This window comes from Pseudonaja textilis, chromosome 1 (assembly GCF_049901715.1).
Source record: "Pseudonaja textilis isolate UNSWEBS1 chromosome 1, rPseTex1.2, whole genome shotgun sequence".
In the NCBI taxonomy this organism is placed as follows: Eukaryota; Metazoa; Chordata; class Lepidosauria; order Squamata; family Elapidae; genus Pseudonaja; species Pseudonaja textilis.
This window is the reverse complement of record NC_141990.1, coordinates 157599233-157622766: the sequence shown is the minus strand read 5'-3', so window position 1 is coordinate 157622766 and position 23534 is coordinate 157599233. Positions and strand designations below refer to the sequence as shown.

At 37.3% G+C, this 23534-nt stretch overlaps 1 protein-coding gene across 1 annotated transcript; it reads left to right on the top strand.

Moving 5' to 3' along the window:
- Positions 1-114: 114 nt before the first annotated feature.
- Positions 115-21305, top strand: PLA2G7 (phospholipase A2 group VII). Its single transcript, XM_026707716.2, has 11 exons — positions 115-326; positions 5523-5617; positions 6567-6717; positions 8790-8883; positions 10181-10249; positions 11415-11559; positions 12671-12784; positions 13980-14071; positions 16454-16624; positions 18813-18961; positions 21174-21305. The coding sequence occupies exons 2-11, from the start codon at positions 5540-5542 to the stop codon at positions 21275-21277; spliced, it is 1167 nt and encodes a 388-aa protein (XP_026563501.2). The 5' UTR covers positions 115-326; positions 5523-5539; the 3' UTR covers positions 21278-21305.
- Positions 21306-23534: the final 2229 nt, after the last annotated feature.

Genomic DNA, 23534 nt, shown 5'->3' with positions numbered 1-23534 from the left:
CGGAGAAGCCGTCTTCCTCCAGCCTCAACGCAGGAGCTCAGCTCCCCCCCTCCCCCCGCCGCTTTCCCGCCTTTCCCGGCGTGCTACGAGAGGGCGTTGCAACAGCAATAGGGCGGGGGGGACAAGGAAGGCCGGGGGAAAGCCAGGGAGGGGGACGGGACTGCGGAGGTCGTCGTTCTTAAAAGAGCTCGCACTCCCCGTTAGCATCTCGCAGCAAGCAGCGCGCAAGTCCGACGCGGAGGCTCTGAGGGAAGAGGCGGCAGCTGATTCGGGGAGGGCATCCGATTGAAGCGGCGTTCGCTTCTGTCTCCGCAGTGCAAGGGGAGGTTGGTGCCTTCTTGGGGAATTAATCTTTCTCCGCTTGTCTAACGGGGATGCTTCAATTGACTTATATTCTCGCGTTTTTCTCCTCCGCAATTCACGCCGTTTCCTCTATGGCGGTTTGCTTCCAAAATGTATTGGAGGAGCGTCATTATTTCTATCCTTGAGCCTGTTCTGTTTAGTTTCTGGAAACGTTGTGAGTGATTTCTGTTTATTTAGAGCATGGAGGCGCTACCAGGAGACAGGCCAGTACATCAGGAGACGTGGAGAAGGCCATAGGAGGGCAACAACCCAGCATCAGGACCACTACCTCTGCCTTTGTGTAAGGAGGGACAGGAGGAGCACTGCCAGAGCCCTGCAAAACGACCTCCAGCGGGCCACAAATGTGCATGAGGCTGTTCAAACGGTCAGAATCAGAAACAGACTCCATGAGGGTGGTATGAGGGCCCGATGTCCACAGGTGGGGGTTGTGCTTACAGTCCAACACCGTGCAGAATGTTTGGCATTTGCCAGAGAACACCAAGATTGGCAAATTCGCCACTGGCACCCTGTGTTCTTCACAGATGAAAGCAGGTTCACACTGAGCACATGTGACAGACGTGACAAGGTCTGGAGACGCCATGGAGAATGTTCTGCTGCCTGCAACATCCTCCAGCATGACTGGTTTGGCAGTGGCTCAGTAATGGTGTGGGGTGTCATTTATTTAGGGGACTGCACAGCCCTCCATGTGCTTGCCAGAGGTAGCCTGACTGCCATTAGGTACCGAGATGAGATCCTCAGAGCCCTTGTGAGACCATATGCTGGTGCGGTTGGCCCTGGGTTCCTCCTAATGAACGACAATGCTAGACCTCATGTGGCTGGAGTGTGTCAGCAGTTCCTGAAAGACAAAGGCATTGATGCTATCGACTGGCCTGCCCATTCCCCAGACCTGAATCCAATTGAGCACATCTGGGACATCATGTCTCGCCCTATCCACCAATGCCACATTGCACCATAGACTATCTAGGAGTTGGGGGATGCTTTAGTCCAGGTGTGGGATGAGATCCCTTAGGAGACCATCCGCCACTTCATCAGGAGCATTCCCAGGCATTGTAGGGAGGTCATACAGGCACATGGAGGCCACACACACTACTGAGCCTCATTTTGACTTGTTTTAAGGACATTACATCAAAATTGGATCAGCCTGTAGAGTTTTTTTCCACTTTAATTTTGAGTGTAACTCCAAATCCAGACCTCCATGGGTTGCTAAATTTGATTTCCATTGATAATTTTTGTGTGATTTTGTTGTCAGCACATTCAGCTATGTAATGAATGAAGTATTTAATAAGAATATTTCATTCATTCAGATCTAGGATGTCTTATTTTTGTGTTCCCTTTATTTTTTTGAGCAGTGTATAATCTGAGGTTGTTCTTGAAAATTATACTTAGATTGCCGAACACCTGCTAACCACATTTAACACACTATTCAATTTCCTTTATTGTTCCATTGAGATCTGTTGACTTAAGGTATTTATAGTGGTCTACTACATCTTGTTCTTCTCCAGATACATTTTTTTTTTCATTCTTTGGTGAATTTATTAAACATGACCTGGCTCTTTTTCAGGTTTATTTTAAGCCAAACGGTTCTCCTGCTTTGTGCAGCTTTTGTATGTATCTTTGTAACTCTTTCTTGTGAGAAGAGAACAACATCATCTGCAAATCTTAAGTGACTTAAATAGGTGTTATTGATTTTTGTTCTATCTTTTGCCCAGTCGAGTTTGTAAAATATTACTTCAAGACAGACTGGGAAAAGGATAGGTGATAGGGCATATTAAAGCAAATTGTCACCATTGTTTTTTCATATATTGATTGTAGCAAGTTTATTTAAACAATGTCTATGCTTTGATTAAGCAATGCATTGGTTATTGCTTGCTAGAATACTGAATCAAGAACCTTTTTTTAGTCAATAGAAACTATGAACAGAGGCATGATGTACTCATTGTGCCTTTCAATGACTTGTTGAACAACCTGGCTGGGCATCATTTAATGTTCTCAATATTCTTTTTGCTATTATCTTGGTGAAAATCTTGTCGATGACTTTAAAGGCTTATTGGGTAATAGTTCTTGGGCCACTTTCTTGTGCATAAGAATCACTTCAGGATTTTTCCATGCATTGGATATTATTTCTTCTCTGAGGTATCTTGAGTATAGTTTTGCTGGTATCTTGTTTTCAGCATTTCAACCGTAACAGTCATTTCCTGAAGATTTGTCATTTCTCAATGATTTTATGGCACTTGATACTTTGTGTACTAGATGTCTGACATTTCCTCTTTCATGGGTGTTGTTACTTTTGAGTGATCTTGATCTTTATATAGCTCTGAATAGAATTTTCCAATTACTTCTAACATTTCCTGTTTTGTTCTATACCCAGAGCCCTCTTCATGTTTTAATGCAAAAAGCTTTCTTGTATTTATATAAGCTTGCATTTTGCTTGATTAATTCCTTTCTTTTCTTCAATTGCCTTTTTCACAAGTTTCATGTTAAACGGACATGTTTCTTCTTGGATGTTTTCTAATGGTCTTGCAAAACTCAACATATTCCAGTTTATTAGTAAAACTTAAAAGTATTCTTCATTGTCTATTTTTTCATTAAATCAATAATTTTATTAGAGATTTTTGATTGTACGAAGTGTTTTTCCAGTAGTGCTATAGATACAGTACATCAAGGACATTTTTGACTATTTGTTCATTTTGATCCGTAATATTTATCTCTTCCAAATCTTGAAAATAGAGCGAAGTAGTTTGATAAATTAATCTCAAAATTGCTGCTCTTCTCTAGCAGCCTATCACTCCTAATTTTCATTTTTGTGACATTTTTATTATTTTCATATGCTCTTTTCAACAGTTTATCTTCACTTTAGCTTGACCCATTCTATGGTCACTTCCAATCAAATTTCAGAGATATTTAGAGATTTAGCAGATATTCCAAATCTGCAAAACCAGTGCCCATGAGCCTCTCTTACTCTGCAATAGTGTAGGTAGCAAATTCTCCTGGAATATATATAGAGTCATCTCTAGTGTGATGGCTAGCATACAAGTTTAATCAAGAAGCCAAAACTGATTTGGAAAGTTTTTCCTGAAGTCAAGCCATCAAGGGCTTTAAGGATAAAAAACAGCATTTTGAACTGCCAAAAGAAAAAAATATTTGTAGGTCAGAGTTGAACTTCTGTGCTTGGTTGTTGTTGTTGTTTTTAACAGACATTTTATTAACTGATCAGCAACATCATCAGTGCTACGACTAATCATATTACCAATTGGATAATAAAACTTCTGCAAGAAAACAACCAAGTTCAGAGACCACCAAGGACCCCACATTTTGGATTTCATTTAGGGAGACAGTGCAAGGCTAAATCACTGTGGTTTCATGGGCTTGTACCAGTACGTATCAGCTAATAGCTAGATCATTGTATTTTAGACTAGTTGAGAGTTCTGGATGATTTTCAAAGGCAGACCAGATCTAGGCAGAACAAATTGCAGTAGTCTAGCCAAATAATAGTGAGATTGTGAGTCACTGTTGTGAGTTCCCCAACTAAATATTAAGATATGCACAAGGCTTAATTAATTGTACTAATGGCAAATAGATTAACAGTAGAGACTTTCAAATTTCTAGGTCCTACTACATCACATGACCTAAAATGGACACCTAACATCAAAAACGTCATCAAAAAAAGCACAACAAAGAATGTTCTTTCTGTGCCAACTCAGAAATCTCAAACCTCCCAAGGAGCTACTGATACAGTTCTACAGAGGAATTATTGAGTCTATCATCTGCACCTCTATAACTGTCTGGTTGTTCTGCAACCCAACAATACAGACACAGACTTCAGAGAGTAATTAGGACTGCAGAAAAAACCATTACTACCAACCTGCCTTCCATCGAGGACCTATATACTTCACAAGTCAAAAAGAGGGCTGTGAAAATATTTACAGACTCCTCATTTCCTGGACATAAACTGTTTCAACTCCTTCCCTCAAAACGATGCCATAGAGCACTGCACATCAGAACAACTAGATACAAGAACAGTTTTTTCCCAAAAGCCATCACTGCTAAACAAGTAATTCCCTCAACCCTGTTCAACTATTACAAAGTCTGCACTACTATTACTGTTAATCTTCTCATCACTCCTTATCATCCATCCCCTGTCACTTGTGACTGTATAACTGTTGCTTGTATACTTATGATTTATATTGACTGTTTCCTAGTATGACTTGATTGCTTATTGTACCCTATGACTATCATTAAGTGTCGTACCTTATGATTCTCGACTCTTGACGAATGTATGTTTTCTTTTATGAGGGTATTTACACCAAGACAAATTCCTTGTGTGCTCAATCACACTTGGCCAATAAAGTATTCTATTCTATTCTATTCTATTCTATTCTACAGATACATATAGATTTCGGGTTTCTAACATATCTAGCTTGCTAAAACTTCCCATTTTCTAAACAATCCTTGAAATACCTAAAATCAATAATACCTCAAAGTATGTGAAAATATGGCTGAAAAATTAATACAACAATAATGGAACCTTTTGAAAAACAAATGTAGCCAGATTTGGTCATTATTGCTAAACTATAACTATGTGTTTCGCACAACTTTATGAATTAATCTGTGATAAAATTGTTCTCCCTGCATTTAATTCTACACCTCAGGCTTCTACTAGCTTTTGAAATACCAGTGTGTAAACAATGTACATTTATTTTGTGTGTGCGCGCGCGTGTGTGTCTGTTTTATGACAAACATTTATGAAAACATAATCTACAATGTTATTTGTATAGGACAGTCCCCTTTTGAGTTCTTTCAGTAGCAGTTAATTCATAAATGGATGTTGTTAAACATCTTTCCCCAGCTAATTTCTACAGTCACAAAGGAAGGGAAGGAAAGTAATAATTATATGCATATTATAATAGTTCCTTACAAAGCTTTTCTGCATCAGTAATAATATTATATCAGTAATATCAGTAATCATAACAGGAAGAGATAAGAAATGTATAAAGTAGTTGGCATTAATTAATAATTAAATCTAAGTTTAACTTTAAGTCTCATTTTGAATTTTCAGTGTGTTTCTCATCTGGACAAACCCATTGTAATATTTAACTTTGTTGTTGCATTGTTTAACTTAGTATACTTCCCATACTTTTATCCATTTCCTTGTTTTTCAGATTTGTGTGCAAAGAAAATGGGCATGGAAATTCCTGAAGGGAAAGGCCCTTATTCTGTGGGAAGTACAGACCTAATGACTGATTATGGTATTCGGGTACATATAACTGCTATTATTAATACAGCCAATTTTACATTAGTAAGAATGCCAAATAGCTTGCATGAAAACAAAACCAATCCAAAATATAAAATCGTTTAGCCTATTATCCATCTAACATTATTGTTTTCAGGGTAGAAGTTTTATTAGTTACTGCAGTCAGATAACTGGCAGAATGTCACTTCCAAACAAAGCGAGTGTCATCAAGGTACCTGAGCCAATCACTTTCTCCATTCCTCCCGTCAGTTATGCATTATGTATTTTGAACCACTCATGATACAATCCTACTATTGTCCCATTCAGAAGTCTAACTTGTTACACGAATACTTAGCTTTATTTATTAAATTTCTATGTCGCCCATCTTGCTGAGACACCCCTTGGTGGCTTATTGTTGCTATTCTCTTTTCTTTTTATAATTGTAAAAACAACTTGGCTTTTATTTAAAAAGCTTTTATGGAAAACCTCCATAACAAATCCATGTTTTGGATTCATTCACAAACTCTCATTCATTTTGTGAGAAATAAGGAAGGTGTTCATTCTATTCAAGCCAATTTTAAGGCAATTTTATATACACACTATAATAGTGGGATATAAAAAGAGATTTCAAGTTGTTTTGTGATTAAAAAAAAAATTATGTGTATAAAGTAGATATAGAATTGCAGACTGCAATGAAGTGCAAAGTTTCACCATTTGACTTTGCTGATGCCGTAAATCAGCAGATGCAGATAATGATACCATCCAGATTCTACTTTGGTTATGACCAACATGGATATTTTTTAAGCTAATTCAATTTGAAACACTACTTTTAAGCAAATGTTTGTCACTGGCAATGTTTAAAATAACTTTGGATTAAGGGTAAGAACAGTTCTTATTAATTCATGCTTTTTTTAAAAAAAAAATTAACATTTAGAAACAGCTTTCAGTAATTAATTTTATTATTTTATACCAGGGCACTTTTTTGCGTCTGTATTATCCTTCCCAAAATTATATGAATTATGAAAATACAAAATGGATTCCCAATAAAGAATATTATAAAGGACTCTCTAGTTTTCTTAACATTTCTTGGATAGTTGGAAAGTTCATTCTACCACAATTTTTTGGTAAGTTTCAGAGGGGTTATGAATTATAGCACCAGCCCATTGTGAGCATATTCTTTGCAGATATGTTTTCAGTCTCCAGCTCTCAAGTGTATGCATTTTCTAAATCTGATTCTTAGAAAAGTAATTATGTAGATATCAGCAATATTCTGATTAATGCTATTAGAGAAATAGACTCTTATAGGTTGAGATAATGACCCTTGTTTGTTACTGCTTATTACTTATTACAGGTAGTCCTCAACTAACCGTTCAAAGTTACAATGGCACTGAAAAAAGTGACTTATGGCCATTTTTCACACTTATGACAGTTGCAGCATCCCCATGGTCACATGAACAAATTCAGACACGTATTTATGACAATATTTATACGAACTACTATCAAGTAAAGTCAATGGGGAAGGCAGATTTACTTGGCAACCATGTTACTAACTTAACTGCAGTGATTCATTTAACAGCTGTGGCAAGAAAGGTTGTAAAATGGGGAAAATTCACCTAAATACGGTCTCACTTAGCAACAGACATTTTGGGCTCAATTGTTGCTATAAATCGAGGACTACCTCTATTTGTATAAGAATGTTACAATACTATGAAAGGAATGTAAATCACTTTTATCTTAGTCCAGGAGTCAGCTGGAGCTGCATGTGGCTCTTTCATCCCTCTGCTGCAGCTCCCTGTCACTCAAAATATGCATCACAACTGTCAATGTGTGACATCCACTGGCACGTGATTTATTGAGCTTTTTGACCCCCGGTCCAACACACTATAGTTTTTTATACATAGCATAAAGATAAAAAAATGATATTTGCAGTGTTATCTTCATTTTAGATGTCAAAAGGGTTTTGTGGCTCCCAGTGTTTTCTTTTCTGTAGGAAACAAGTCCAAATGGCTGTTTGAGTGTTTAAGGTTGCCGACCCCTGTCCTAGTCCCATCCAAAGTTAATTTGGATAGAAAAATATACACTGAAAGATAGAAACAAATTCCAAAAACTATTTCAAATTATAATAATTTAAGGCAGTGGTGGCTAACCTTATTGGGCTCCTGTGCTGAAAATTGCACACGTGTGCCAGCACCCAGAAGGCAATGCATGCAGCCCCACCCCCCACACCTGTGCATGCGGGTAGTTCCTCTCTGCCACCCCTTTACTTGCACTGCGCATGTGCGCACCTCCCAGCTGATTTTTGGCCCGTTTGAGGCCTTTTTCAGCCTCCCAGAGGCTTGAAAGAAGCCTCTGCAGCCTTTGGAGGCCGAAAAATGGGCCTGTTTCATCACTTCCAGTATTTCTGGGCCTGTCAACATAGTATGATAGACTTATAGGGCCGGTGCATTGTGCAACAAGGTCACATAGTGTAATAAGATTGGGACTGGGTTAGGGACTTCTGCCCTCACTGTGAGTTGTATTGGAGGGGAGGGTGCACAAAGGGAGTCTCAGCCAATCTCATAGTACACATGTTGTACTCTGACAATAAAGGTAATAGTAATAATAGTAGTAGTAGTAGTAGTAATAGTAATAATAATATCTAGACAAATTGCTGAAGCTTATATATGAATTCTGGGTGCAAAGTGGCAATATTTTTTGTTCAGTTCCAATTATGTCCCACTGAGGAAGTTGAGCTTAGATTGCTTTATTGCAGGGGTCTTCAAACTTGAAAGCTTTAAGACTTGTGGACTTCAAACCCCAGAATTCCTCCTCCAGTCATATTAGCTCAGGAATTCTGGGAGTTGAAGTCCACAAGTCTTAGACTTGCCAAGTTTGAAGACCCTTGCTTTATTGTGTTCAATTTCAATGATTACAAACATTGTGCAAACACTAAAATGGTTATCTCCTGATTAGTTAGCCCACAGCACAAGAACAATTTGTACTACCAGAATTCTGAAAATAACTTTCTAAAATATATATAGGGACAGCACCATTCAGGATTTAAAAAATTAATATTTTGCATTAAGTGTTTCTTGTGTTATTCTTTAAAAGCTAGTTTAAGGATGCAACGCTGTTTTTAAAAATGAGTTTAATTTCAGTTTAGTGAAACCATTTAAAAAAACAGAAAAAATAACAAGATTTGTTTTCTTCTTTCCAGACAAAGTTACGTCTCCTGCAAAGTGGAATGCTGAATTCAAGACTGGAGAAAAATATCCCCTAATTATTTTTTCCCATGGACTTGGAGGATTTAGGTAATACTGCCTTTTTACATATCTGATATCTCTGAAAAAGCAAGTCTGGTTTACCATGAATGTTTGCACTCATTGAAGACAGTCCAATATGATATCCTCATTTTTTTCCTGGAGTGGCTTCACCTTATATATGTCATCAGTCAGAATTATGGCAAAATGGGCAAAAATATATCCGGAAATAAGTTCCATTATTATTTAACCATTTGATAACTGCTATATTAATATTTATAGTTTGGAAGATGATAATTAAGATGATGAAGATGGTTATAATAAAAACTAACATAGTTCCATACCAAGAGCCACCTTGGGCCATGCTGACTACATTAGCTGTGGTCAGACATACCTGGAGGAACCCAGATGAAACTAGAGCTTCTAAGTTTTGGCCATGTGTGAGCTGTCCCATGTTCATTCATGCACCTATAACTAGGGGCAATTCATTTAGCCTTTGTTTTTCTGATTGTTAAAATGGAATTCTCTCAGGCCTGCCTATTTGTACAATTCCCATGTTGCATTTTCTTCATAACAGCCTTATGTATTTTATTTTATTTATTTATTAAACTTTTATGTCACCTATCTCCCCTACAATTTGACTCTGGGCAGCTTTTTTTTTTTCATCATCCAGCTCCTCCCCAATCTTTACCGTTCAACACACTCCACCTTATTGTCTTTGTTCATTCTATCTGCCCTGCACATTTTCTAATTACCTGCTGACGCAGCTGCTTCTCTAGCTAATCATAGCTGCACATTTTCCCTGTCCTGAGCTGTGCTCTTTTCCCAGTTAGCAGTTGTCCAAAAGGGGCTCCTCCTTTCTTTCTTTTTCTCAGTATCATCCTTGTCTAGAATGTGTAAAACCCAAGAACGATGTATGGCATGAAGATGGTTAGGGAGGATGGCTAAAACGTTTTGCAGTATATTTTCCATGCCCCTAATTGTTTACAGATGTAAATAGAATCTGGGGAAGGGAAACAAACAGCCTAAAAACTACCTTGGCCTCTTTTGGGTTTTGTGACTATGGGCACAACCAAGAAATATTTCCCACAATGCAGAAAGGGAACTGGAAAACTAGCAGAATGTTCTTCAACATAGGATGTGTATATTTCCCAGATCCATTCTCTTTCATTTTTTTATATTTATACATTTTACCCTATAAATATGTTGATGAGGACATGTTTAATCTTTTTAAAAATCTAGGAATCGAGATTGTTTAATGACCTATGTCAATGGTAACAAAGGAAATGTAGCATGCAAATGATTTTAAAGACTGACTTAATTTCCAAACTTGTATTTATTTTACTAGGACAATGTATTCTGCAATTTGCATTGAAATGGCATCTCGGGGGTTTATTGTTGCTTCTGTGGAACATAGGTATGCTCATTTCTCAATTTTTAATTGACTGAGGTAGAAATTTGTACATAGAATCTAATAAAGGACTTTGTACTTACTATAAATTGAAAATACCAAAGAATTTCACTCAACCAATCACTGAGATCCACTATGGAATAACTGTAGGGATTCAGTTGCCTATGGGCTGATGCTGAGCCACTTAACTAATTTTTATTTGTTTGTTTATTTGTTTATATTTTGCCTTTATTATTTTTATAAATAACTCAAGATAGCAAGCATATCTAATACTCCTTCTTCCCCCATTTTCTCCTTAACAACAACCCTGTGAGGTAGTTTGGATTGAGAGAGACTGAATGGCCTGAAGTCATCCAGCTGGGTGATGGAACTAGAATTCAAGGTCTCTTTCTTTCTAGCTGCCTTATCCATTAGACAGACAGGCTTTTACAATGCTTAGGGATGATGGGCAAGTTATAATATTTATGATCACAGTTGATTTTCCTGTGGAGATAAATACTGTATTATCGCTAGGCAAAGAATTGAATGCTCTCCAAAATTAGAATTATTGTGTTTATTTACCAAATCATAACCCTAAAATAAATTGATTATAAATTTCCCCCCAAAATTCACTATCAAAAGTCTTTCACACGTTCAGAAATTCTCAACTCCTTTTATCAATTACTAAATCAGTCTATTAATTAAAACGGTAATGTTTTAGATGTAAACTTGAGTGGCATGGTGGTCTAATGGTGAAGACGCTTGCTTCCCATTTGGAAGTTTGAGAGTTGAAGTGGCAGATGTTTCTCTCTAGAGTGCAAAGGAAAAAAAAATCTGCTGTGAATTCAGAGTGGCATCAGGAAGGGTATCCGGCCAGTAAACAGTTAGCTCCATCCAGTTGCCTCAACTCTCCTCTAAATTAAGCAATTACAGGGTTGTAAAAAGAAAGGGTTTTGGTTTTTTTTTAGATGTAAACTCATTATTTTGCCATCTGTACATATAATCTTAGTAATCTTTGACATTTACATACCAAGTTTTCTTCAATGTTATATTCTGGTACTAAATTAGGAAAGAGTTCTAATGTACATATTAATACAACATTTATTTTAAACATTCATAAGGCATTGTATGAGCTTTGAGGGGGGAAAGTGTTGCTGTCTCAAAGCACAGATGTAGTGTTTTTTTCCATTAGAGACCAGTCCTCTTCAGCTACATATTACTATAAAGAAAAACCCACCATAGGAGACAAAAGAAAATGCCCAGCATTACAAGAGGAGTGGATATTCTATAGAAAATTAAAACCAAATGAAAATGAACATTTGCTGAGGCGGCAACAGGTATTCATGCAAATCTTCTAAATCCTAATGCATTACAGAAGCATCATCGATTCAGTCTCAGGAGCCCCTATATTTTAAATCAATGTGCCTAGTCATATACTCTATAGCTGAAGTAGATATAATAATGTCATCCAATTTATTTATTTATTTATTCAAGCGATTATAAGATAACAGGTATAAGTATAAACATAGTTATGAATATATGAAATGGATACATATAAGAAAAATAAAACAAAAAATAAAAGAAACAATAGGACAGGGATGGTAGGCATGTTGGTGCGCTTATGCACACCCCTCTTAGGAAAGGGGTGAGGTCAATAGTAGACCGTCTAAGGTTAAAGTTTTTGGGGTTTGGGGAAGAAACCACAGAGTCAGGTAGAGTATTCCAGACATTGACCACTCTGTTGCTGAAGTCGTATTTCCTGCAATCAAGTTTGGTGCGATTAACCTTGAGTTTGTATCTATTGTTTGTTCTTGTGTTGTTATGGTTGAAGCTGAAGTATTCATTGACAGGCAGTACATTACAATGTATAATTTTATATACTATACTTAGATTGGACTGAAGGCGGCGTAATTCTAGGTTTTCTAGGTCTAGAATTTCAAGTCTGATGGCATAAGGTACTCTGCAACAAGTAGAGGAGTGGAGAATTCTTCTTGTGAATCTTTTAGAATCCAGTGGCTGATGACTCAGACCTCGATAATTACTATGGCATGAATCTTGAGGAATGATGTAGCATAATAGTAGAGGATTGAACTAAATCTTTCCCAGCATATGCTTCTGGAATTGACTGTCAGCATAGGATCAGAGCCATGTAACCCAAAATCTTATGCACCCCGGAGGTTGGTGGTATTAAAAAAGCATTGAAAAATCTAAGGGAAGGAACATGGTTATATTTTCCACATTCTCTCAGCATAAGGTGACCAAGGAATTTTTCATTCCAAAATGAAACCATATGGCCTAATTAGTGCCCCCTTTAAAGGTAAACCCCTAGCTTAGAAAAATCCTAATCACACATTTTATGATATAGATAGAAGCCATAGATACACAGGCATCTTTTTCAGATTGCTAAATTATATACTGAAAGTGTTTTTTTGTCTCTTCTTCATGTAGGTACAGCAGAGGGCAGATGAATGCATTAGAGCTCTTGACCTTTTGCTCGAAATTAATTCTGGAAAGCCCGATAAGAACATTTTGCCTTTAATTTTCAACTGGAAATTATTAAAGGTAAATGAAGTAGAAGATTCCCCTAATTAAGTGGAAATTCACAATTTGGTATGTTGTATCATGTATTTCAGACTGGCACTTTGTTTACTGAAGTGCTGTTGTAAAACAGTTAAACTTTCATTTTTATCCCATTGTGATATTGGATGAATCTGATTTTGTGTTTCTCTAAAGGTTCAAATGGTACCAGAAAATCAAATAGATTAATATAATAATTGCCCTTTGAACATATATTTCTTTTGAGGCAACTGAACAGTGCCCAGACTTGTTATTTTATAGTTAAGCAATATAAAATCCCTGATTGCTTCTAAAATAGTGCAGTATCTTTCTAGGCAAAGTGCATCATTCAGGAGTTTCCTTGATTAGATGAAAAACATTGGCTTTAACACTTCATTGACTAGCCTGCTTTTTTGTATGTTTTTACTTTCACCACAGCTGGGGTTTCTCACATGACATCAATCTTCCTGTGTCATCTGATTTCTTACATGTTAAAACATATTAATTAATTTATCTGAGAATCTCCTGAGACACCCAATGAATTCTGTGTTCAAGTGCAGCCCTGAAGCAGAATCATCTGAACATAGACAAACCTGAACATAGATCTAGGTCCTAGATCTCACAGCTGCGCATCTAATTCTTTGCAGCAGATCTATTATGTCCCTGGTACTGATCTGTATGTGTTTTACCCTATGAAGCTCTTTAATAAGGCTGTTATGAATATTCACCATTTCTAATTAGTGCTAAGCACTGTTTAAGACAAAGATTATTTGTGATCTTTATTCCTGTGAATGTTATCCAGAAATAGTGTCACGTTGTAGATTTAATGTTAAAGCAGGGGTCTCCAGTCTTGGCAATTTTACGACTGGTGGACTTCAACTCCCAGAATTCCTCAGCAGGCTGGCTAAGGAATTCTGTGAGTTGAAGTCCACAAGTCATCAAATTGCCATGGTTGGAGACCCCTGTGTTAAAGGATGTGCTGGACATGGTTATGAAATTGTGATGGACTTCCCTTCATGCTAATCACCTGCAGCAGTTTAATTTTAAGAAAAGCTGTAATGATTGATTTCTAAAATAGTCGGAGGGCACTAAATCAATTCTTGATTTAGAGGAATCAGGATCCTCAGTATAGGATGAATTAAAATAGAATCATCAGATTGAAAACAAAAGGAAATATCATTCAATATCATTTTTTTTTCAGAATTCTATTTACTTACAGAAGATAGCAATAATGGGACATTCTTTTGGTGGTGCCACAGTCATAGAAACGCTTAGCAAAGATCCACGATTCAAGTAAGAACTAGTAAACAAAAACCTTAGTTGTTGTTTTTCTTTGCAGTAACATTTGTTTTACAGATAGTCCTTGAGTTATGGCGATTTGTTCAGACTCTTATGGTGGCCCTAAACAATGGTACTTCAACAATTCATCCCCAAAGATATGACCATTTCAGACTCCTCCTCCAATAGTCACATGATCAAGAGTTGGGCACTTGGCAACTTACCTGTACAACTGTTGGGGCATCTTTACACTGCCGCACCCCCCAACTCTACCTGCGCAAGGCTTCCAGGATCTCCACTACCCACCTCTGTCCACTCCACTATCCTCCTGCCCCATGCTCCTTACCTTAGACTCTCCCCGCTTAGCGACCTGTACATCTGGAGTTATAATGGCAACTGGGACTGTTGGGATTGCCATTGCTAAGCAATCCAGTCACATAAATCACTCTTCATGATCATATTGCTCATCAGTGGAAATTCCAGTCCCAATTATGGTCTTAAGTTGAGGACTATCTGAATTTGTAAAGGTTAAGGAAGTTGGGGTTTATGCATAATATTAAGAGAAGAATTATGTGAATTGAATTACATTGATTGCTTAATTGCTTGATTATATGCCATCAAGTCATTGACAGTTTTTAATATAGATTTATTTTTTCCATTACGACCTGTCCCTAACCTGGTTCTTCAGCCGTGTAGTAATCACTTCTGTAACTATCCACCTTGATCCTGGCCGTCCTCTTCTTCTCTTTCTTTCCACCTTTCCCAGCATTAGAATCTTCTCAGGAGAGAGCTAGATCTTCCATAAATATGTCCAAAGTAGGAGCATGTGATAAAGCTTGCATTAAAACCTTGTTTAACTTTAATAATTGGCACCTGAAATTTCTTGCTTTGTTCTTCTTCTCCATTCCATTTTCCTTTTATACTGTATGCAACTCTATTTGATAGTAAGCCTATGGATATACAGGTAGGGATACCTTTTTGGGACTGCAAAGATTCATACAGCCATTAAATAGTTAAAAGAGAGAGAAAATAAAAGAATTTCTGGCTTTCAGCTGACATCTAATGGCCATTTTGTAAAACCATATATTGTTCTTATCAGATAAATATAAATAATTTTGAAAGCTTCATTTCTGAAGTGGTATCTCCATAAAGATCCAGTTTGGTATAGTGGTTAAGGTGCCAGGCTACAACCCAGGAGTCTATGGATTCTAGTTCCACTTTAGTCATGAAGCCAAATGAGTGACCTTGGGCCAGTTCCTCTCTCTCAGCTCTAGAAAGCAGACAATCTTAAACTGTCTTTGAAATCTTGACAAGAAAACTGCAGGGGTCAACACTGGCTAGAAGGCATTCTCTCTCTCTCTCTCTCTCTCTCTCTCTCTCTCTCTCTCTCTCTGGTTCCTCCCTCCTTCCATAATTGCTACATAAATTCATGGAACAGGTGAACAATGCACAATGATTTCTGCCAAATTTTAAAGTGTATGAGGATGTATTATTGAATAATTATTGCTGTCTCCATTCCTCAATTCTGATCATTTTTTGTGACACTGTGGCTTTGCTAGCCAAACAAGAGTCAATGAATTGTTTTTGTTATGTTTCTCTTAAAGACTTCCGAACTAGAGGCCCTCATCTAATTGTATGATTCTTTTTATTTGCTTATAGATTCACTTTTCTAATTACTATTTGTTGGTTTAACTACTGATCTACTCTTGGATTGACTATTGGTAGGAAATTATATTCTACATATAATCTGAGACTAAATAGAGTAAACTAATCTGAAACTAAAGAGAGATAATCCCTCTTTAATCTGAATTAAAAGTAGGAAATCCTCCATTGTAATGGGTATAAATTGTTTTCGTACCAAAGAGTGGAACATTCTACCAATTTGTGAATCTTTCCTTAATAAAGGCATATAAATGCATAGGTGTAGGACTGATTGGTAAATAGATGTGTATGCTACTTTCTATAGATTCAAGGTAGTTTGCCTCATAGAACAATAAATATAAACGTACAATGACAGTAAAGAAAATTATTACACACTATTATATTGGCCAGTTCCAAGCACTTCCACTAAAGTGATGTCAGCTTTATAGTACGCTCCTTTCCAAGGATTCATCTTGAAATCCACAGCCCAGTGTTCACGGAAAGGTCTGTAACTCAGGATAGCCCTAGAGTATTCCATGACAAATTCCTTTTGCTTTTCAATCGTTATTAAACAATTTATTGTTACAAGAGCCCACTGCCTCTTAACATTGAACATATCTTACAGAAAATTTCTCGTAATGGAACCCAATAAAATGTATCTGTGTGATTTATAGCATCTATGTTTACTTTAGGATGTCCAAGATGAGGATGTGCAAACTGGTACTGACATGTTATAGAACTTTTTTTTCTCAATAGATGTGGAGTTGCTCTTGATGCTTGGATGCTTCCCCTATCTGATGAAGTATATCCCAAAGTGCACCAGCCATTGCTGTTTATTAACTCAGAAAAGTACCAGTGGGCCTCGAATATCCTAGAGATGAAGAAACTTAACATCGAAGGCAGAAAAAGAAAAATGATAACTATTATGTGAGTGGCAAATATCAGTAGCCTTAATTTCTTTAGAATGGGGTTTAGAGGTATGGGATTATAGAGTGTTAAATTTATATAGTTTAAAACTAATCGGATATAGCTGAGATAAGCACCCATATTACCTGCAAGTGGTGTCCAAATTATTATTTTTAAATCTTAAATGGTAAAAATCTCATAAGGCTAAAATATGACAAAATCCCAGGTATGATATTGACAAAAGCAAGATTTGATAATCCCATAACATTGTTATTGGTCTCTCTAAATTTTAGTTATCCCACAGGGAGCCTGGATTACATAACCTATCATCCAAGATTGAGCAGTGAAGTAATTCAAGTAATTCAAAACAGTAATTCATTCGTTTTCCTCAGGCTGCCTGAGATTCTTTTCCTGGGATTAATTTTCCATCCTGAAAATATTGTTAAGAGTACTTCTCTTTCAAGGTCTAAATATTCTGTGTTCTTATTGATAAGAAATATGTGTGTATGTAATGGGATGGGAGCTCCTATAGCTATAATACCTATGTCTCCTGTTTGAGCAGGGGTTGGGCTAGAAGACCTCCAAGATCCCTTCCAACTCTATTATTCTGTATAGGTTAATCTCCAGATCCTCTGTTAAATAGCAATAGGACTTAGATTTATATACCGCTTTATACTGCTTTATACAGCCCTCATATACTAGGCAATGTATTGGTCATATCTAACTGCACCATTAATTACACAATTTTCATATTTGGGTAATTTTGGTTGCTGGAAAAGAATGTAGAGCTGCTCTTGGAAAGAGGAAAGGAATTATTGAACCATAATGGGACAACTTTCAGAAAAAAAAAATCATTTTGAGAAAAGGGAAGTGTAAAAGAAGGAATTTTGGACAGATTTTCAAGATTTCTGGTTTCCTACCCTACAACAAAGTGTGAGAGTCACCTTTTAGGAGAGATGGGTGGCATAGAAATGTTTTAAAACGTTAAATTTATTTTTAAAAAAATAAATAAGGTCACTTCGTGGAATCCTTGCTGTTTCTGTTTCTTTTCCTACTTTGAAGGGCTGACAACACTGCTGCCTAAGCAGCTAGAGTCACTCGATTGTGAGATGGGTAGCATATAAATTTAATAAATGAACTAATATAACTAGGGCCTGCAAGTCACTATGTCATAACTAAAGCCTCTGCCAATGTTCCAACATTCCGTGTTCTATTCCAAATGAAAAACAGCAGTTAATATACAATACATGATTGGTTAAGATTGCCGATGTCTTTCTTTCTTGAAAGATTCCTCTATGGGGCTGAGTCAAATGCAAACTTAATAGGTCTACATAAAGACATTTCAGCCACACGCTGTACCTATAATGCTTTATCACCCATAGAGCATGTTTTCTTAAAACCTGCTTGCTTTTCTGCAGTTCTTCCTTATTTAAACCAGATTAAGGGCAATTTATTATGGCAGAGGCTTCTTTATTCCCTTTTCTAAAAATGGGGATTATTATAACTAAATCCCAGACCTTTGGAATGTTTGCTGTTCGGTCAGTGATATGAGTAGGAGGTTGGGATTAATAACCACCAATTAGTATTTTCCTTTAGCACTTCCATTGGAATAAAATCACATCCATGGCCCTACAAAGGCATCCTTTCTAAATGAGATCAAATTTTCCTTTTGCACTGTTTTAAAGGTGGACATATTTCTCTCCCTCCCTCCCTCGGTTCATTTACAGCATTACTGAGTGATCAGTAGGTAGTTTAGCAAAATACAGAGATTGTGTAGGATAGCTCTTAACTATTGTATCTTTGCTATATACGTGACTAAAATAATCTGTTTGATCTAATTTCAATAATCAAACATGAATAGTAATTGTACAACAGGGACCGAGTTTTAACTCATGTTTTAATTGTAGTTGCCTTCCTTTGATCTCCAAAGAAAAGGTTTTTTGAATGTATTTTATTATTATAATAAAACAATTCTAACTTATTCTTATTACCAGTGAGAAAAAAATGAATAAAGACATAGAATATTACCACCATCACCAAAACCCTTGGAACAAACATGTGGAGATATAAAGAAAACAAAAATTTTCAGAACCAAAAATATTGAATTAGGTTCCATGTGCTTCATCAGCGTTTGTAAATATTCCCTCTTGTAGGCAGACTTGTTTGGTTACTTGTTAGTCTTATCCTTTTGCATTTTTGCTGTTTTCAGAGGATCAGTACATCAGAGTTTTCCTGACTTCACATTCCTTAGCGGAAACACAATTGCGAAGTATTTTGAACTGAAAGGAAGTATAGATCCCCAAACAGCTATTGATATTACCAACCAAGCTTCACTGGCCTTCTTACAGAAACATTTGCGTAAGTTGCTGTATTGTGTTTATATTTAACTTTTTTAACAACCTGTATCACTACATGTTGATAAGGTGATATGTTAAAGACAACATCTTTCCACCTATGGATCACAAAATTTGATGCAACTTTAGTGTTTTGATCACTAAAGCGACCTGAAAATATAATGCATATATGCATATAAAATTGGAACATGTTACATGTTCAGAGAGAGAAGGAGAGAGACACACAGACAGAAAGTTTTGGTGTAGGGGTTAAGACTAAAAATCAGGAGACCGTGAATCCTATTTTTTAAGCAAAAAGCCAACTGGGTGACCTTGAGCCAGTCACCTTCTCTCAGCCCTGGGACATGGGCAATGGCAAACCATTTATGAAATCTTGGCAAGAAAATTGCAGGGACTTGCCCAGTCAGTCATCAGGAATCAAAAACTGACTCAAAGGACCCCAAAAGTGTGGTGTATCCTCCAATTACATTGACTACCAGAAGGCATCAGATGATTAGTTTCGTCCTTATTGGAACTCCTGAGACACAGGTAGTTTTTCTATGAGGTTGGAACCCTCTCTTGGAAAATGAGCTTTAGATGACTACTATATACAGTGCACTAACTTTAGAGACTATGCAGATTCTAATACTCAGTGGTTGCAATAAGTTGTATTTAAAGACTGTCAGACTGGTATATATACAGTCCAACTTCCCTTAAGCTCTCAGAGCAAAGAACGGCAATTGCTAAATTGTCATTCTTCAAGTATGCAGTTTAGCATGACTTCCAACTGGTTATACCCTCTTGGTGATCAGTGTAACTGAAAATACCATACTTCAAGAAGAGTATGGGGAATGGTAGTCATACACCATTTGTGTCTGCTCTGAGAGCTTAAGGGAAGATGGGCAGTTTATTGCAGCGATGGCAAATCTTTTGGGCTCAGCATGTAAAAAAAAACAGAAAATGCCTAACTTGACTCTGTGGATGTATCTCCTATACACACACACACCGGAAAAAAAAAGAGAGAATGCAGTCCAATCATGTGAGAGGTCTTTCTCTAAGACCTGCTGTGTTCCACTTACCTTTAGGCTCTTTCTCTTTTTATTGACAGACCTCTGCAGCCCACAGGAAGCAACTGTGCTTGCACAAGGCATTTAAGTGGCTTCAGAGAATGCCATTCTATGGCCTCTGAAAACACTGCAAAAGCACAACCTGTTCTCATGTGATTTTCACAGACTCCAGAAGCCGTGCAAGAGCATACATCTCACACACCAGTTTCAGAGTCTGGACACCCAAATTCTCACATAGTCTATGCAACCTTCGAAAATCACATGATAATGGGATCTGCTTTCAAGAATAATTGCTATTGGGTGTCAGTGAATGCTGGTGTGTCATCCAAATGTTGTGGTGTCACCTTTGAAACATGTCTCATAGGTTTGCCACCACTGGTCTATACCATTCAGATTAATCTCCCAAGCACCTGAATCTTTTAAATACTACAAGAACAAAAGTAGTGTTTCTTTTAAAGCTGAACTAAAGAACCAATCATATTAATACACTTCTTTAGCATGAGCATTTTTAATATATATAAAAAGGTTTAGGTTACATGTCTGTATTCACTGACTAGAGAGTAAATTAGAGTAAATTTAAGCCACTGAGACATATGAGAAAGCAAATAGTTGGCGCACCAGTTGGCTTGGGACCGAAATACCTGAATGATTTATATCAAACTGGTTATGTACTGAAATATATTTAGATGCTTTCCTCCAAGTAACCCCTTTATTACAGATTACCTTGCAAACAGCAGAACCTTACCTGTAGAATTTCTTCCCTGAAGATGTGAACATTGCTAGTGGTTAACTTTTTAGTGCCAGGCATTTAGCTATTTCTCCTAATGTTTTTAATATGTATGTTCTATATTGTATATAAGTTTCTACCTCCTCTGGAAGTTTTATTGAAAGGTGGAATATATTTTTCAAGTAAACATGCTTTAAATTATATTGACCTTGCAACTCAGTTTAAAAAGGGGTCTTTCCAGATTTTATAAATGAATAGACTTACAATATGCTGTTTAGATTTATCACTATGACTTTTCTGTTTTCAGCATGTCAATTTTAGAACATCAAAACAAGCTTAATTTTAATATATTGTAACTTAGAAACGTTCATAATTTCTCTGAATACAACTGAATATTTTCATGTATTTATATGTGCCATCTGATTTGAATTTATCTTATCTAGGTCTCTCTAAAGATTTTAACCAATGGAATCCTCTTTTAAATGGTAAAGGACCTCATGTCATTCCAGATACCAATGTTGACTTAACTCCAGGAGCACGTCAGTGAAAATAAACATGAATTGTCCCTGACTAAATGCTGCTTGTTTTATGATAGCTCCATTGAAAAGAGTGTATTTTAGAACAGTGGTCGCCAACCAGTGGGCCGGGGAACACTGGTGGTCCGCAAGAAAATTTTGGTGGGCCGTAGAGAAATGTCCCCCCCCAAAGCAGTCCTCCCAAAGCAATTAATCCAGGCTGCACAGGCTATGCTACCCACATGGCCCGCCCACCTGCTGGCCCCACCCTTTGGCCGAGCACAAACCTTGAGTAGAGCCACGTGAGCTGGAACTGGAAGTAAGACCAATGGCGGGGAAGGGAAATCTGTCCCTGGGTGGCTTGCTGACATTGGTGGGAAAGTCGGTTCCATATTCCAGAACTGCAGTAGTCACAGGACTGGCCCTTTGGTCATCCCAGAGCAACTCCTCCAGTCCATGGCAGGCCGGTGCACCCGGGTGGAGGAGCAGCTGCTCCCAGAGGACCAAAGGGCCAGTCCTGTGACTACTGCAGCCCTGGAATATGGAACCGACTTTCCCACCGTCAGCAAGCCACCGTCAGTCAAAATTCGTATTAGTGGTATGCGGGATTTAAAATTATGAGTTTGGTGTCCCTGATGTCCAAAAGATTGGCGACCCGCTTTAGAACATTTGAACAAAGATGGTTCTCATTTAACAAGACTCATTCAGTAGCCATTCAAAATTACAACGCTGCTGAATAGGAGTTACAACTGGCCCTTAGAAGTTCCAGATATCGCAGTACCACCACAGTCACATGATTGTGACTTGAGCACTTGATAACTGGCAGAGATTTCATCCATCACAGCACACCATATTTGTGTGATAATAATTTGTGATCTTTCCTGCTGGCTTACCACAAGCAAAGTCAAGGAAGAACCCGGCAGGAAGTCAGAAGTCCCAAATATATGAAATCCTCAGTTAATGACAGTAATTGGGGACAGTGGAATGCCATTGCTAAGCAGCCTGATCACATAATGTTGCATTTTATGATCACATTGCTTGGTGATGGAAATTCCAGGCCCAATTAATATCACTAAGCAAGGACTGCTTATACCGAGTTGATTTCTAATGTTAACAAAAGAAAGAATCCAAGTGAACATGGGTTATTAAAATTTCTTTTCATAGAGATGCTTCAGACATGATATTCCTACCATTACATGGATTTTTAAAAGCTGAGTCTGACAGTGTTACTATCCTTGCAAATAAAATACTGTCTGGATTTCTAAACCCCAAAAACTTTAACCATAGACTGTCTACTATTGACCTCACCCCTTTCTTAAGAGGTCTGTAGGGGGCGTGCATAAGCGCACAAACGTGCCTACCATACCTGTCCTATTGATTCTTTTTATTTTTCTTATATGTATCCATTTCATGTATTCATAATTATGCTTATACCCATTATCTTGCAAGCGATTGACAGACCAACGAACGGGCTGGTACTGTAGTTCCCAGGAGTTAAACTGAGAGTGGGATGTCATGAGAAACTAGAGATAACCTTTTGGCTTATCCCTATAGTTCAAAGTTAGAAGTTGCTTCTGTAGGAGTATAATAGTCATTATCTTCATTTACTCATCTGAAACATAAATTATCATCTGGCAATGGATTCTTTCGGTCCACTAAGTGATGGAACCAGGAAAGTAGTTTATTTGCATATATATTTGATCCTAGTAGGCTAAAGTTTTTTGCCTTCTCCAAATTAGGATGTCCGGTCCTCCTTTTGAATTTAAATGTACTGTTTATTTATGCCACCCATCTTGCTATTATACAATTCCTAGCGGTTTACAATATGGCTTACTATTACTTCTACAAGTCATGTTTAGTGGCACTGTATAGGGTAAATTGAGCTGCTACTACTATAGCTTAATGAATCAAAGTGAAACAGAGAGAGATAACATGCCTGCTATGGGTAACAAATATGGTCATTTGCCACTGTACATCATGATGGACCCCTGAGTTCTTTTTGCATTACTTCAGCAACCGGAAGACAAATATGGCCATTAATTAGATTTTCCAATATCTGGATCCTTGCTGTGCCATAACTAATGGAAACTAAAACTAAGAGAAACTGTTTCTATATTTAATGCACTCTGAATATATAATTATCCATTTTCTCAGACACTCCATATTGCTAGTACCTCAGCTATGCAGTGCATACATATAATTTGGTTTTTCATACAATGTTGGATCCAGAAATATTCAGCATCATTTTTGTTGGAAGCAAGCTAAAATCAAATATTGGCATGAGGTTTA

Excerpts from the sequence above, each read along its gene's own strand:
- PLA2G7 (XM_026707716.2), top strand. The coding sequence starts at position 5,540 with ATGGGCATGGAAATTCCTGAAGGGAAAGGCCCTTATTCTGTGGGAAGT. Across the intron at positions 5,618-6,566 it reads TGACTGATTATGGTATTCGG|GGCACTTTTTTGCGTCTGTA; the intron begins GTACATATAACT and ends ATTTTATACCAG. Across the intron at positions 6,718-8,789 it reads CATTCTACCACAATTTTTTG|ACAAAGTTACGTCTCCTGCA; the intron begins GTAAGTTTCAGA and ends TCTTCTTTCCAG.